At 43.2% G+C, this 16,202-nt stretch overlaps 1 protein-coding gene across 2 annotated transcripts in view; it reads left to right on the top strand.

Moving 5' to 3' along the window:
- The window catches only part of Ltbp1 (latent transforming growth factor beta binding protein 1), a 392,973-nt gene that overhangs the window by 355,460 nt on the left and 21,311 nt on the right, over positions 1-16,202 (top strand). For both annotated transcript variants that reach the window (XM_059248705.1, XM_059248704.1), the window contains exons 27-31: positions 4,815-4,994; positions 6,184-6,270; positions 8,000-8,128; positions 8,820-8,960; positions 10,201-10,371. In XM_059248705.1, the coding sequence (XP_059104688.1) occupies positions 4,815-4,994; positions 6,184-6,270; positions 8,000-8,128; positions 8,820-8,960; positions 10,201-10,371 (708 nt within the window). The remainder of the gene's footprint in view (positions 1-4,814; positions 4,995-6,183; positions 6,271-7,999; positions 8,129-8,819; positions 8,961-10,200; positions 10,372-16,202) is intronic.

Below are 16,202 nucleotides of genomic sequence, written 5' to 3'. Positions count from 1 at the left end.
ATGGCATTAGTTAGGATGACCAGGCATCCTAACTAGCACTCAGTCTCCTAGGTAAAATGCCTTCTGCGGACCACCCCTCACACACACACACTCCATTCTGCCCACACAGATACAGAGACAGTTTACTTTTTATGCCCCAATCATGCCTTAATTTGGTGCTTTTTTTTTCTCTCTTCTTAATCCATCTTTCAAAAACTAAATTCAGATGTCACGTCTGCCAGGCGGCCTTCTCCGATAGCCTTCTCCAGCCTGTTCTTTGCATTGTGACTTTGGTGTGAATAATAATGTCCAGGAGTGGATGCTCCAGCCCCAGCGCACACTGCTTGCTGGCCTGACTCTCCATCAACTGATCTCTTTAACGAGAACTTCTGGCTATGGTGGCACATGCCTGTGACGCCAACACTTAGGAGGCTAAGGCAGGAGGATTGCAAGTCTGAGAAGCCACACGTAGAAGACACCCTGTGTCATAAAAGCAAAAGAAAGAGTGTATAGGAACCGTGTCCGTGTGCTTTTTTAAGTGATGTGTTCTGTGTTTTGCTTTCTAGACTTCATATTTCTCTTTTCCATCTAAGCTTACTGCCTTTTGGTGGTCTTGCCTTTTTCTCTACATCACATCACATTCATGTTGTTGGTGACTTCTGGAATTCAACCACAGCCCTCTCCTGAGTCCTGCTTTCAAAAAAAACAAATAACACCTTTCTCCCTGTTTTGCAAGTTCTATAGTGAGAAAACTAGAAAAATACTATATGTGCATCTCTTAAATTTTTTTAAAGACATTGTTTCTCTGTGAAACAGCCCTGGCTGTCCTAGAACTCTCTTTGTAGACTAAGCTGGCCTTGAACTCACAGATATCCACCTGCCTCTGCCTCCCCATTGCTGAGATTAAAGGCGTGTGCCACCACTGCCTGACAAGTTCCATTTTTACTGTGTCTTGAAATATTACTGTAGGCCTGCCTTGCTCTCAAAACATGAGGTGATATAAAGCATGAGGGCCTGATGGAATTTTCCAACTAGAGCAAAGAATCAAGTTTCCAGGGTCATTCTGTTAGAAGTAATTCACTGAACATTCCCACCTCCGTGGAGCTTGATAAATAGGTCCTCTCAGGACTATGAGCAGTATGGAATTGGGCTCTTTTTATTTACATCCTTCTGCTGCATGTCTCTTTGGCCATTGTGATCAGCTGTCTCTAAAGGGTATGGAGAAGGTTAGCTCTTGAAGACCTTTGGAAAGGTGACTGTGCATTAGCAGTATAGAGACAAACAGCTTACAGAGACCTTCAGAATGTACGATAAATACAAAGGAAGGAGAAATCAAGATCCATTTCTACTTTAAATAAATGAAATAAAAGCATTCTAGATCATCTCACCCCATCAGCAGACTCTAGGGTCAGACATGTTTTGGAAAGACAAAAGAAGGAAACAGCCTTTATAAGTGAAAAGCCACACCCTCATTAGCTGAGCCAAAAGAGTGATCGCAAGGACTCTGTAGACTGAAGAGCAGCTACAGTTGGTCCTTCCTGTGTAGAGCTGAGGGCCATGTTCATGCCGTAGGAGGCCATGCATGTGATTCGCAGGAACAAAGGTCGCCTGTGTCCTCTCCTCATTTATCATAAAGAGAGTAAAGGAGGAGCAGAACAGATGTGAGCAACTCAATATGCTATGATGTTACATCCCAAAGAGAGGTGGACACTTTGTGCCAACCTGGCTTCTCTCCTGCAGAAGGTGAAGATGCCATTACCTGCCCCATCCGTGGAGTACAGTTACTCTGTGTCTCACCCGAAAGGGCTTTAGGAATAGTTCCTTCAATTCAAGCCACCTGAGGCTGGGGGTATGTTTCAGTGGTAGAACACTGGCCTAGCACATATGAGGTCTCTGTAGATCCCTGTCATTAAAACCAAACCAAACAAAACATCAGTGTAAAAAACGTCAAAACCACGTTGATATTCTTGCTATCACCATACGCACCTCGAGGATGAAGGTGTACATATCGATCTTCATACCCAAATGATAGGCCGGATGACCCGTACACATGAGAACAATCAAATCTGAGAATACCAGAGAAGTAATATGTTTCTTAGAAGTCTGTGGCATGGGGTGTGGCATGGCCAGTCTTACTGATCGTCTTTAAGAAAAGGAGCAACCATTCACTTCATTCCCAGCACTTCTCATAATTGGACTGTAGAAAAGCTTTTCCAATGGAACCTGTCTGTTCCTGGTAACGGTGGTCCAAACTCAGAGAAATTGTTCAGAAAAACTACCATATATGTGTGTGTATGTGTGTGAGTATATATACACATGCATGTACACATTCTCTGTCTCTCTCTGTCTCTCTGTCTCTGTCTCTCTCTCTCTCTGTCTCTCTCTGTCACACACACACACACACACACACACACACACACACACACACACACACACCAGAGATTTTTACTCCAATGGAAAAATGCTCTAGGAAGTTGACCATTTAAAGGTCTAGGAGATGGGGATGTTGTATTCTTTTCCCAGAATGACCTTTGTGGATCAGTTTTTGAGAAAGAATTTGCGTTTCTTTCCAACATGGATGAAGGCTCGCCTGGCTCTCCACTTCAGCTGTGTAAACACTGAACTCTCAAAGAGCTTGGAAAGAAAATAAGATCAGCGTTTGAAAAGAACTGAATAATACAATTGTATTGTTGATTGTGCCTCTTATGTAATAATCTCTACCTCCTTCCAGTGCGAGATAAAAAACAAAGATAATTTTGCTGTTTTCTGTGATGTAAAATGTAAATGTAAAAAAAAGAACACAAAACGTAATATGTAGGTAAATTACATATGCATGTATATGTGTGTAATTTGTCATGCTTTGATTTAGAATGAACCCTGTTTTTTTTTTTTATTATCAACATTGGGGCTCTTCAACATAATACTGCATTTTATTAAAATAAATCAGACATACTCCAACTTTGTACGTAAGGAAAATATTATTAATCTTTTTTTAAACTTCACCTATAAAACTGTTGCTTTCCTGATTTATGTTTTTAATACATTACTTAATAGCTACCATTTTTAGCCTAGCTGAATATAGTAAGATGGTAAAACCGAACAGTAACACTGAAAATTTATTGAAAATATTGTGGGAAACACTTGTAAATTTTTCTATAAGGTTTCTGGAATTGACTTCATGATCATTTTAAATGGCCGTCCTTGGTTTTCGCTAATAACTCTGTTCCTAAGGCATGGAGCCCTTCTAACCAAGATGGCTTCCATCAAAACAGGAGTAAAAGTCCATCCTGCACATGAGTGACGCAAGAGGGGTCAGGCAAGGGTGGCGGTGGGTTTACCCAGTCCACACACACACGCAAAGAACAGATTTGAAATCACTTCATAACTGACACATGGGAATCAGCACTTGAGTCTTTTCCTAGACTCTTGGACTTGGTTGGAGTACCACCTGCTGTCCATACTCATTTAGAGTCCAAGCCCAAAAATCTGTCAGAGAGAATCAACAGGTAAAGGTCTAGAAGGATCTTTGGCATTCTCCTTGGCACTCTGCTTAGAGAGTAGTATGAATCTGGAAGGTCTGTTTGATTCTTTGCTTGTTTCAAGAGGAAGGAAGGAATAGTTTTCCTGATGGCATTTTATGAACTCTTGCTTTAGAAATGCCCTTAAACTGCTTTGTATATTATTGATGAAATTCATGAGGGTCAACTTGACCCTGACAAAACTAATACATAACAAACGATTGTAAAAATGACTTATTAAATGTCCCTCATATCATGACCTACCAACTTCAAAAGTCAGTAAGTCTGTGTTGGATTCTTACTTCGTCTTCCCCTCACTGGTAAATATTCTCTTTTGTGGTTTCTTTGGATCTAATCATTCAAAAATGGTAGGGTTCTAATAAGAGCATTGTGTTGACAATATGCCAGGTAACTATGATAGCCATTGTCAGCTCTTATTTGATGCCTAAAATAAAAACTATAAGTGATAAATTACAACCAGACCATAGGCAATCATTTGAACCCTATAGCATTTGGTGGAAGAAATTATATTCCTTTCCAAGCCCCGTCACAATGTAATAATCAAGGAGGTAAAGACCATCAACTCTAATCATTCCATTGTTTATATTTTATTTTCTGAAAATGAGTAGACTTTGTCCTTATCATGTATGTTCTTTCATATCAACTTGTTAGTGTATTGTCATAGAGAAGTAGAATATGTTTTTCTGGGGGGGGGGCCTATGAACAGAATCTGAACCCAGACTTGCAGTCCTGTCCTGTAGTTTGGCTGGAGCTCACAGCTTCCTTCTGTGTTATATATTTGCATCATTTCGCTAGGTAGATTTCCAGGGATGGGAGGTTGTTTTATGGGCACCAGGTTACCACGTTGTTTTTCTATGTGTCTTCCAGTATGTACTACTCAGAACTGACTTGGTTGATCCAAATAACTGCTGAAGGGTGAACTATTACATGTGGCCCCAGACCTCCGGTCCCATTTGGGGGAAAATTTTCAATAATTTAAGTAGGTGTCACAGCTCTGTAAAGAGTGGCCCTGGGTTGGCAAAAGGAAGCAGAAATGGAAACTGCTCACAGCCAAGTTTACAAGAATAAAGTAATGGGTTAATGTAAAAGGAAATGGCTTTGACAGACTTACTCCCTGGAGTGTATTAGAAACCTGCCAAAATTCAGGACTCAAGTGCATGCTTGTCTTAAAGTGGGAGAACCTGACCTTGAAGGTGGAAGATGATCTCGTGTCAAGGACACGTAAGGGACGCATGCCCATGGCCTCTGTCCTGTCATGATCTGTACTCGACTGTATACTTCCTCTATACTCCTTAGAGTCTGCTGTAGACCATCAACCCAGAGAAGACAAGAAGGAATGCTACTATAATCTCAATGATGCCAGTCTCTGCGATAATGTGCTGGCCCCCAACGTCACCAAACAAGAGTGCTGCTGTACGTCAGGCGCTGGCTGGGGGGACAACTGTGAAATCTTCCCCTGCCCTGTCCAGGGGACAGGTAAGATCTACTGACTGCTGTGTTCCCACTGCCTGGTCACATGGTGTTCAGGGGCCTGGCAGGGAGTACCTTTTGGTTATTGACTTTGGGGTCCTGAAATAGCATTCACTGCCTTAGTGACTCCAAAGAGGCTGTCCTTCAGTGAAGAACTCTCCAGTCCAGAGCCTTTGCCCCTGCTCCCACCTCCATATGCTTTCTTAAATTCTGCCTGTCATAGAATGCACTGTTACAGTCAGGCTCTGTAGGATGCTATGAAAGATAACTCAGTTTTATTCCACTTCAAAATAAGAGCCATCTCGTTATTTATTTGTTTGTTTTTGTGTGTGCATATATGTGTGTGTGCGCGTGTAAGCATATGCTCACTTACATGTGCAGGTTAATGTGCGCATCTGTGTACTTGGAACCAGGTTTCCTCATCCATCACTTTCTGCCTAGTCTTTTGAAGCAGGGTCTCTCCATGAACCTTGGACTCAAGTTTTCCTTAGCAAGGCTGGAAGACAGCAAGCCCTAGTGATTCTCCTGCCTCTATACCCTCCTTGGAGCTGAGGTTATTATGTGGGTGCTGGGATCCAAACTCCAATCCTCCTGATTAAGGAGCACTCTTAAATGATGTGCCATCTCTCTAGTTGTCCAGATTCCTCTTATTTTATACTGATGACGGCATTATCCACAAATACCAGTATTTAACCAAACTTTTGCTGTATGGGCACTTCCTAAACCTTCAGAACACTAACCACCACAGTAGTGCAAAAAATAGCAATCCTGATATCAAATAAAACCTGGGTGAAGTGGGACATATGGTCAGTTGCCAGGCATGGTGGTACACACCCTTACCAAGTTCTCGGGGGGGAGGGGGGGCAGAGGGAGCTAGATCTCTGTGAGTTCGAGGCCAGCATGGTCTGTCTAGAGAATCATAGGCCAGCTAGGATAACACAGTAAGACCCTGTCTCAGAAAAAAAAAAAAAAAAAAAAAAAAAAAGATAGATCAACTTCTAGAGTCATTGGACGTCTTCTTACCTAATCCATGACTTTGAGACCATGCTGGATTTATTGCTTGAGTGTTTAAAAGTTTCTGAATCTGAGAAGGCGAAGCTGGATTAAAAACATGCACTCGGGAAAATGTTGATTCTTTGTTTTCTTTTTCAACTCATTGCTTTTTTTTTTTTTTTTTTGTCTCTCTTAAAATCAGCTGAGTTCACGGAAATGTGCCCTCGAGGGAAGGGTTTTGTCCCTGCTGGAGAATCCTCTTACGACACGGGTGGTGAGAACTATAAAGGTCAGCATCGAGTGCAAATGAGTTTGCAACACGTGCCCGTCACTCGGGTGGAAGCCTGGCTGGGCTTACACAGTGGTAGAGTTTGGCTGGGCTGTGGAAACTGGTGGCCAAGCCCTTTATTCCACCCCCGGAGGAAGGTCTCTGTGGATGCTGGATGGAACTCTTGATCTGGGGTCAGACTACTAGAGGCTATGTGACCTTGAGAGGTCATGGAACCTACTGAGTTTCCAACTGTTCACCTCTGGAACAGGAATGTTTTCAGAACTGCAGCGAGCTTCCAATGAAATAATATGTTAATATGTGCATAACTACTGACCACAAAAAGCTGCAGTCAGGAGGTATTCCTTCACCTAGACATACGCTCCAAATTATATAAACCATGCGCATGTAGGTTTGATTCTCATGGTGCCCTTTATGATTAGCTTGAAAGCTAAGACTCTTGTTTTTTGAATAGCCTTTCCTACTCTCCCAATAATATTTTGCTAATGGCCACAGATTCATAATGAAGACTGGAAAATGGGAAAACCCAAATGGCTGGTTTTTATCTTTCATGTTGTTGTTGAATAAATAAGTATGGAGCCTGTTTATTCTGGTGAATATATGTATGAACAGTTCCTCATTAGCTGACTTTTGACCGTTCCGTGTTAGAGATATTTTTGTGACATACTCTATATAAGGTGATTTTTTTTTTTCATTATAGTTTAGTATTGAAAACTGGAAACTGGCTGGAAAAGAGACCATGAAAATGGTCTTATTATCCATATACTTTTGGAAAGCTAGTATTTGAAAAGTATGGACTCAGTAGCTGAACAAGAAATTCCGTTTGGGTTTTTAAAATATGTTTATGATTTAGTCCAGCTGGACTAGGAGACTCGGTCTGCATTATGTGTTGAATGGTTTTCAGGTTCGTAAATATCACATGCCCTGTTCTTACAGGACTGCAGTTAAATTTCACATCATGTTATAAACCTCAGTTTTGCTATAAAGCTATCCTCTCTTTCATATAAAGCCAGTTCCTCCTTCTAACAGTACTGCAAGTGAGGGAAGACGATGGAATTCAGACTGTTACAGCCACGTGTTCTGTGCTTGGCTCTGCCGTTTTCCGTCTGTGTAAATTTGAGCGGGTCTTCCACGGCGTTGACAGTTTTCAAACTGAGAGCTAGGTGGCATCAGCTCCGAACTTCTTGAACAGGCAACCTCAGAGTGTCCAGAACCCTTTGCATAGATTATCTCATTTTATCCTTTGAGTGCTAGTACACTAGGGTCCCAGTTATGTCCCGTTTGTCACAGAGACAACTGTGATGGCCCAGAGTTAATTCTGTGGGGGAAGTGGGCCTGCCAACCCCCTTCATAACTTGCAGTTCCATGCATTGACCCCCCCTCCCCTGAAAAGACCTTCTTCGTGCTCCATCAAATAGTTCTTGGCCGTTTTGCCCATCTCAGCTAGTAAATGGGGCAGCGTATACCACAGAGAGACAGGCCCATTTCACGAAGGCTGTGCTAGAGCAGGTTCTGAGAGCCACTGTGGACTCCACAGACCAGCTCACCAAGCGTGAGGTGGCGTCAGAACCTTTTACCTCATCACTTTTCCGCATCTGCCAACTGGGCCTAATTTTAAATTCCACATCGTAAGAACCTTTTGAACGTAGTATCTAATCTAAAACCAGATGTTGCTTGGATTCTTCTTCATGGAAAAAATAAAAACATACTCCTCTTTCTGTCGCTACAGATGCCGATGAATGCCTGCTGTTTGGGGAGGAGATCTGTAAAAACGGTTACTGTTTGAACACTCAGCCCGGGTATGAATGCTACTGTAAGCAAGGGACATACTACGATCCCGTCAAATTACAGTGTTTTGGTAAGCTTTAAGAGAATATAGTAAGGTGTGCTGGGAAAATGCACGGGGGGGTGGGGGGGGTGGGGTGGGGGTGGTGTAATGCTATATGATTAAAATGGTATAATTGAATTTAAATCTGTCTTTAAAAGATAAGTATTTCGTGGATCTCTTTCTTGAGCAAGATTTGAGAAATAAAAACCTTTCACCCTTGTATTTGAATGGGTGTCAGGCAAGGAGTTCATAGTCATTGTGGAATTCCAACCCAGGTCACTGATCCGACCGCAGAGTTCTTTTGGTCTGTAGACCGCCCTGTTCTATCAGTCAGGTCATGTAAGCAGCAGACATCTTTAAATACTCACACAGACTTTAACACTTAAGCTGAAAACCATGTACTACAGGCAGAAAAACACAGCATAAGGAAATCATTTTAAAAGTATTATTTTTAAAAGGGCATTTTATCTTAATGTTTCTAAGCATGTCCCCTTCCTCAGTATTTCCTTCCCATATTTAATGGCAGCAATGGCAGCATCACTTTTCCTCAGTGACCCTGTCTTTCCAGTCGCAGGGTCCCTTTTGGATGATGAGGTGTAGTTAATTCAAATGTGATGGCTCTTGGGATCTGGACTGAATTTATCAGCATGTTAACTTTGATAACTGTATGAAGCACGAATGATTGCTGATTTTCTTTGGTGATGTTCTGTTTCCTTTTAAGATATGGATGAATGTCAAGACCCTAACAGTTGTATCGATGGCCAGTGTGTTAACACAGAGGGCTCTTACAACTGTTTTTGCACCCACCCAATGGTCCTGGATGCCTCCGAGAAGAGATGTGTGCAACCAACTGAATCAAATGGTATGTTTGGATGTGAGACACAAATGTCTATCCAGCTCAATGCTCGAGATTGTCGTTTTCATTAAAATGGAAATTACTCAAGAATAGGACCATTAATTCCTTGGTTATCTTGAAGAAGTTGAGAGAGCTGCTAAGAGAAATAATGAGACACATGTAGTTAATGTGTAGATTTAATATTCTGTATGTACTTGTCTTAGTTAGGGTTCCTATTCCTGTGAAGAGACACCATGACCATGGTAACTCTTATAAAGGAAAACATTTAATTGAATGGGTTACAGTTCAGAGGTTTAGTCCTTTATCATCATAGGGGAACATGGTGGCATACAGGCAGACATGGTGCTGGAGAAGGAGCTGAGAGTTTAACACCTTGATATGTAGGCAACAGGAAGATCTGTCTCACTGGGCTTGAGCATATATGAGACCTTAAAGCCCACCTCCACAGTGACACACTTCCTCCATCAAGGCCACACCTCCTAATAGTGCCACTCCCAATGGGGGGCCATTCTTCTTTCAAACCACCGAAGTACTCATTAAGTGAACATCGGGATACAGAGGGCCTGAGCGTGTGGAAGGCTGCTCCCCCAGAGGGTTCATCATGCTTCAACGTCAGAGGAAAATGCGAGGTCAGGAAACATAATTGTGTTTGCCCAGGGTGCAGGACATGATAAGGCTTAGCCAGAATAGAGTGTGAAGTTCTGCAAAGTGGAGACCCCTGGAGTGCATGAATGGGAATCCCCGCCAATCTCTGAGGATGTGGCATGTCATTGATTATTGATCAATCAGTCACTCATTACATTTAGGAGATTCCTTCCGATGAAACAAAAATAGAAAGTTTAGAACTTAACATTCTCAAGTGAAGTGTTACTGGTCCAGGGTTTGAGCAGATGAAAAGCGTAGGAGAGCATGGATGTGGAAAGAAGTGGTGGAAGTTGACAGGATCGGAAGAATGGGAAGCCATCGAGGGATGACAAGATAATGGGCACTTTATATAGTGAGAGGACTGGAGGCAGGCATCCAGCCAGGACACCACAAAGCAGGCAGAATGTCAGCTGATGGAAGGACATTCAGCTGGAGACGACAAAGATGGGATCTGGGGAAAGGAAGAGCAGGCTGAGACTGTTGCTTGAACGTCGCTCATAGAAGTAGGGATGGAAACTCTGAAACCTGCCAGCTTCCGCTGCAGTGTGGAAGACAGAGAAATAACCCTGCGATTGTCACGGAACCGTGTCTTCCCTTTCAGAACAAATAGAAGAAACTGACGTCTACCAAGATCTGTGCTGGGAGCATTTGAGCGAGGAGTATGTGTGTAGCCGTCCTCTGGTGGGCAAGCAGACGACGTACACCGAGTGCTGCTGTCTGTACGGGGAGGCTTGGGGCATGCAGTGTGCTCTCTGCCCCATGAAGGACTCAGGTGAGCTGGTGTCCAGTTTATTCTGCAAGGGGCCTATGGCACATGCTCTTCCTCTACTGTGGAGCTTGGCATGTTTCTCGGATATAGCCTTTCTCCTTGCGTCTTAGTTCATCGTAGGTGGTGTGTGTGTGTGTGTGTGTGTGTGTGTGTGTGTGTGTGTGTTGCAGAAGATACAGTTGTATAAACATGTGCCTCCTGCTTTGCCTTAGAGCCAGACCACATCATTAATTTTTGAAATCATTGTTCTGTTTCTCCCAAGAATGACAGATGACCTGAAGAAATATAATCTAACCATCTGTGGCATGATTTTTTGTGCTTTTTTTTTTTTAGAATTTATATTTTTAGATACTTCATTATTTTGTTCTTGCCCATTTTTTAAAATGTAGAGGGGGAGGCATTAGAGACTATAAAATATTAATGTAGGTAGACGTTCAAATGTTGATGCCAGACTTCATAGGAGAGATATTGGTGGAGCATGCTAGTTCGAAAATTCAAAAAGTTCAGATTTTAGAGCACTTCAGATTTGGGGATTAGAGATGCTTTGTTGGCAAAGTCTGTCCAAAGGTCCCCAAGTCCCAAAACTTAGTTACTGTGCTCTATAGCTGTGAAGAGACACCATGACTAAGGCAACTCTTATAAAAGAAAGTTTTTAATTGGGGGCTTGCTTATAGTTTCAGAGGGTTAATCCATGACAGGAACCAGACAGGCATGGTGCTGGAGCAGTAGGTGAGAGCTTTATATCTTGATCCACAGGCAGCAGGCAGAGAGAGAGAGACAGAGACAGAGACAGAGAGACAGAGAGAGACTGGGTCTGGTATTGGCTTTTGAAACCCCAACCTCCACCCCCAGTGACACACTTCCTCTAGCAAGGCCACACCTCCTAGTCCTTCCCAAACAGTTCCACTAACTGGGGACCAAGATTTCAAACATACAAGTCTATGAGGGACCATTTTCATTCATATCTCCACAACTCCAAACCTTAAAGTATTTCTGGTCCCAGGGATTTCAAATAGGAGATGTTCAACTTGTTTAAGAAAGCTGGCTTATTAGGTAAAAGCCCTTGCCGACAAGCCTGACTACTACCTGAGTTCAGTTCCTGAATTCAACAAGGTGGAAGGACAGAACAGACCCCCATAAATTGCCCTCTGACATCCACACGTGTGAGGTGGTATGTGCATGCCTACTCACTTGCACACAAACAAATAAATGCCGAACATTTTAAAGAAAGGATTAGGGAGAGAAGGAAAGAATAGAAAAGGGGAGTATTTGAGTAAATCTAATTTTTCTCCAAGTTTTGGGTATGAGCATCAGTTGCTCTATCTCCTGGTGTTAGAGGATTTGGGGGACAGGGGGGGGGTACTAACTGTGCTTTCTGGCGGGCTGTGTGGTGGCTGCTGGTTTGTGTGATAATGGTTTATTTCTTTCCTGACCACCAAAGCCACTTCTTGTTTTAAAAGAAGGTACTAGAAAATGTTTGGTGTGTCGTTTTCTCAAATTGACTTGTTAAGGCTAGAAAACCAGCATGCTGGAGCAAGATGCAGGAGTTCATACCCAGCACATATTCAGAATAGCCAGGGGGGTAGAAATTGCTTCAAGAGAGGAAGTGCATTTAATTTTCAGTTAATTCAATTATTGGAATATTTCTTTCAAGCTACTTCATAAATGGAGGATTCCTGCTTAGACATAACTTGAAATCAATGTAGCATGAAAAAGAAAATAATTTGAAATGCCACAGACAAGCAAATACCTAAAGTAATAATAGATGGGAATGATAGCAACTCAGAACCAGGAAGGCTAGGTTCTGGGGCTGGATCTGCCACACTGCGCCTGGCAGTGCCTTCTGTAACATGAATTGCTACACAGTCTTATTAATAGAAAACCCAGAGCCAGATAAATTGGGGTGAAAACTGAAAGATCAGAGAAACAGAACAAGCCACAGCCAACCTCACCTCGCCAACTCCTCAGCCCATCCTGTTCCTACGAATCGTCAGACTGAAAACCTCTGAGTCCTCACCCCAGAGGGTCTCAGTTGAACTGCTGCTTAGTTCCTGTCTCCTCACGCCTTATAGACCGTTCTCCACCCAGCCATGTCACTTCCTGGGATTAAAGGCGTGTGTGCTTCCCAAGCAAAGGCATGAGATCTCAAGTGCTGGGATTAAAGGCATGTGCCACCACTGCCTGGCTCTGTTCCCAGTGTGGCCTTGAACTCAGAGATCCAGACGGATCTCTGTCTCCCAAGTGCTAGGATTAAAGGTGTGTACCACCACTGTCTGGCCTCTATGTCTAGTCTAGTGGCTGGCTCTGTCCTCTGATCCCTAGATACGTTTATTAGGATACACAATATATTGGGTTACACAGTATATCACCACAGCCTTCTGCTGAGAATACACTCCCATTGCCAGCTCACTGGGTTGTGGTGAAGGACAGAGAATGTGTGACCACAGGTGATCAGTGAGGCACATGCCACAGGGAGACGAGAGTAAATCAGTCCAGAGGTGAATACAGCAAGGCCCGGGTCTCCCCACTGTGATTCAACACCTCCCTGTTTCCTTGGTCTTAGGCAGTGTTTTTCCTTAATATAATAATAATAATAATAATAATAATAATAATAATAATAATAATAAATAACAATAACTCTAAAAGAATTAAATAATTAAATTAGTAAATAACTCTAAAAGAATTAAAACAACCAAAGATGTTGTATTTCCTTCCTCCTGCCCTGTCACGTGTGTATTCCACTCCCTGAAGATGTTCACTCTTCACAGCTGGGCTCGGAGCCTCGTAGGCTTTTTGCTGTACATCCATTTATTACAGATTATGTTAGTCATTGATAAATATGTAGTGTCATATTTAAAACTGAGCTCAGTACCACCTGTCTGAGCAATACATTGTTTTTTTGTTGTATATGTCAACACCTCTGAAGTCAGGCCCATCTCCTAACTGGTGGCATTGAAATTGACCGCAGGCCACATTTTGTCCATTTTTAACATCCTCTCTCTGAAGTGCGCATTGTGATTGGCGGTGTTTTAGAACTGGTGGGAGAAGGGCTGAGCAGAACCTGGTCTATCTGTTCAGCCTGGTTTCTTCAGCCCCGTCTCATGCTGGCCATTGTAATTGTTTCTTCATAGCCTTTCTTGGCCCCGATCCCGATTTTCCCATGTAAACGATGCTCCAGTGAAACTCCATGTGTGTACCTATAGGACTGCCCGGGGAGAAAACACCCACAAGTTATAACACCAGGCCAGGAAGCACATTGGCCTTTAACTGACTCTATTATTTCTCCACCAATGCAAAGCTGGAAAAATTATGCTCAGGGCGGTAGTCACCATTCTACTGCTGGCCTACTCTGTCTTTAAAATCATTCTTGGTCTTTGGGGAATGTTTTGGTGTTGAGAAAGGAACCATGGGTGATACACAAAGTCTACTCCTGAGCCACACACCCAGCCCCTTTAGAACTGTTTCTACCATGTGGGTAAATATATATATTTTTTATACATTTCCCTTGTTTCTAAGAATGTGAAGATCTTTTCCGATGCTGAGAGGTGACTGTGTTTGTCTTGTTGCTGCTGTGGGGTTGTGTCTGCTTGCTTATTTGTAGGTGTGGTAGGCATGATTCGTTTACAGCCCTGGCCTCTGGACTATGCTGTGCTTGTGGTCATGGATGCTCTTCTTGTGTAGAGCCACATTTTAGTCTGTCTCCAGGTCCATCTTGAGATGCTGTACTTACTGCCTGTGAGTGACAAGCCAAGCACCTTTGATAATCATATTTAATGGACTGGGTTTTCCAAAGAGATACTCAAATCAGGGCTGGAGAGATGCTTCAATGGTTGAGAGAACACTGTTGATCCTCCAAAGGGCTTGAGTTTGGTTTTCAGCACCCATGTCAGGTGACTCACAACCACCTGTAACTCCAGTTCCAGAAGATCATTAGACCCTCTTCTGGCCTCTGCAGGCATCTTCACATATGGCATACATACATACATGCATACATACATACACACATGCATACATACATTTACATATATACACACACACTAAAATAATATTTTCAAATCAAATACACTTTCTAATGTAACTGAAATCAAAGACTCTTATAAAATATATGGCTCCCTAACACCTGAACATGAACGAGGGATCAACCACTGCAGACATAATGGTTGTCATTATATAAGTTTCTCTTCTACACTGACGCTTCATAAACGTAAAGAGCCAGGCAGTGAGCCAGGAGTCCCATCTGAACTCCAGCCGTGATTCCGAGGTTGTCGGATGAGAGTACAGGATTCTGCCTTCTGACAAGCCCTGAGGACCGAGGCTCCACTCTAGACCCAATAGCTGCTGAGATCTTAGGGTTACCGAGAAGCGTCCGCCTATGTTCAAACCTGCTCTCATGACGATAGTCTGTAGCTTTTCAGAGGAACCAGAGAATGTGTGGGTTTTAAAACTGGATGCTCATAGTTCTGCCTCCGAGCCTTTTAAGTACACGATTCCTGCATCTCTTGACAATTGAGAAGGACGGCATTGCCCTTTGTTAATTCAAACACTGGACCGCCCCCAGCCAGCCAGACACTGAACCTTCCAGTTTCTGGAGGAGGGCCACACTGTTTTGGGGAACGATCCGTTACGGATGGAAACAGTGCTAGGGGAATTTGCAGAATAAATCTCCAGCGCCTGTCATCAGCTTTGAGCATTAAAGTGCAGTGTAAAGTACAGCTCTGGCTCAGAACAGGCCTTCACACTTCTGGTCCAATAGGTCACAGGCATTAATTCTTGCTAAAGCAGCAAGTCTGGGAATACTGGCAGGTGGAGGCTGTAGGAGCGGCCCATCCCATGTGGTTCTCCGAAGTTAGACGTTGTCTTGTGTGTTGGTACTGCATGTGGGAGAAATGGGTGGAGGGTGAAGGATTATTTATGTTAGAAGAACCTCACATGAGAAAAACTATGCCATTGCGTAATTCAGTTCACTTTTGGGACCACTCTGGATTTATGTCAGTCCTCAGCTAGTCCTGGGGCCAAATGGCAGGCTCGTTTAAGGAGAAAGCCCCAGATTGTCTGTGGTCAAGTGAAGGGTGTGACAGTGATGTGGTGGGTATGTGCTAACAACCTCTGCCTTCTAGAGCCCCGGAAGCCTCCCTGGCCCTATTCCGGCTCCTGCCGCCTCTTCCTCCCTCTGGCTTTCACAATACCCTCTGCTGCTACCCAGTCTTAAAATGCCAGTGACTGAACTTACTTTGGGAGGACCCCCAAATATGATCTGTTTATCATCAGGTGAAGTGAGACTGTGCAAGGCAAGGCTGGTAGGAAAACCAATTCAAACCAAATAAACCACTATATCCATATTTCAGATGAAAGAGAGGGCAGACATGGTTTGCTCCCTGGGAAATGTGCATGCCCTGCTAGAAGGAAATCGTAGTTATCAGAATGTGAGATCTTTGATTAGACATTTCCTGCCTGGTTGTCATGGGTCTCGGTGCCAGGCATTGTTGAAAGGTATCCATTTCTTCGGTCTTAGGTGCCCAACCACCGCCTCCTTCTGGAAGAGCAGATGCGTCTGTGGCAGAGAAAGGGAGCTCTCATTGTCACACCCTGTTCAGTGGGCAGACTCAGATCCAGGCATAGGCTCTGTTGGAACTGGTTTAGTGTGGCCCAAGTTCCCCTTCCCTGAGAACTCAAAGTACATTTGAAATAAACAGGATTATTGTTTTTAAAAAAACAAACCAAAAACTATGAAAGTAACAGAATGAAGAATTAAAGCTCAAACCTTTCATGTTGTCATGCTGTGTGCTAGTGTAAGCAAAGGGGTATGGTTTAGAGCCAGCAGTGAGTGTAGTGAA

This window comes from Peromyscus eremicus, chromosome 22, assembly GCF_949786415.1.
Source record: "Peromyscus eremicus chromosome 22, PerEre_H2_v1, whole genome shotgun sequence".
Lineage (NCBI taxonomy): Eukaryota > Metazoa > Chordata > Mammalia > Rodentia > Cricetidae > Peromyscus > Peromyscus eremicus.
This window is presented reverse-complemented; position numbering and strand designations above follow the sequence as displayed.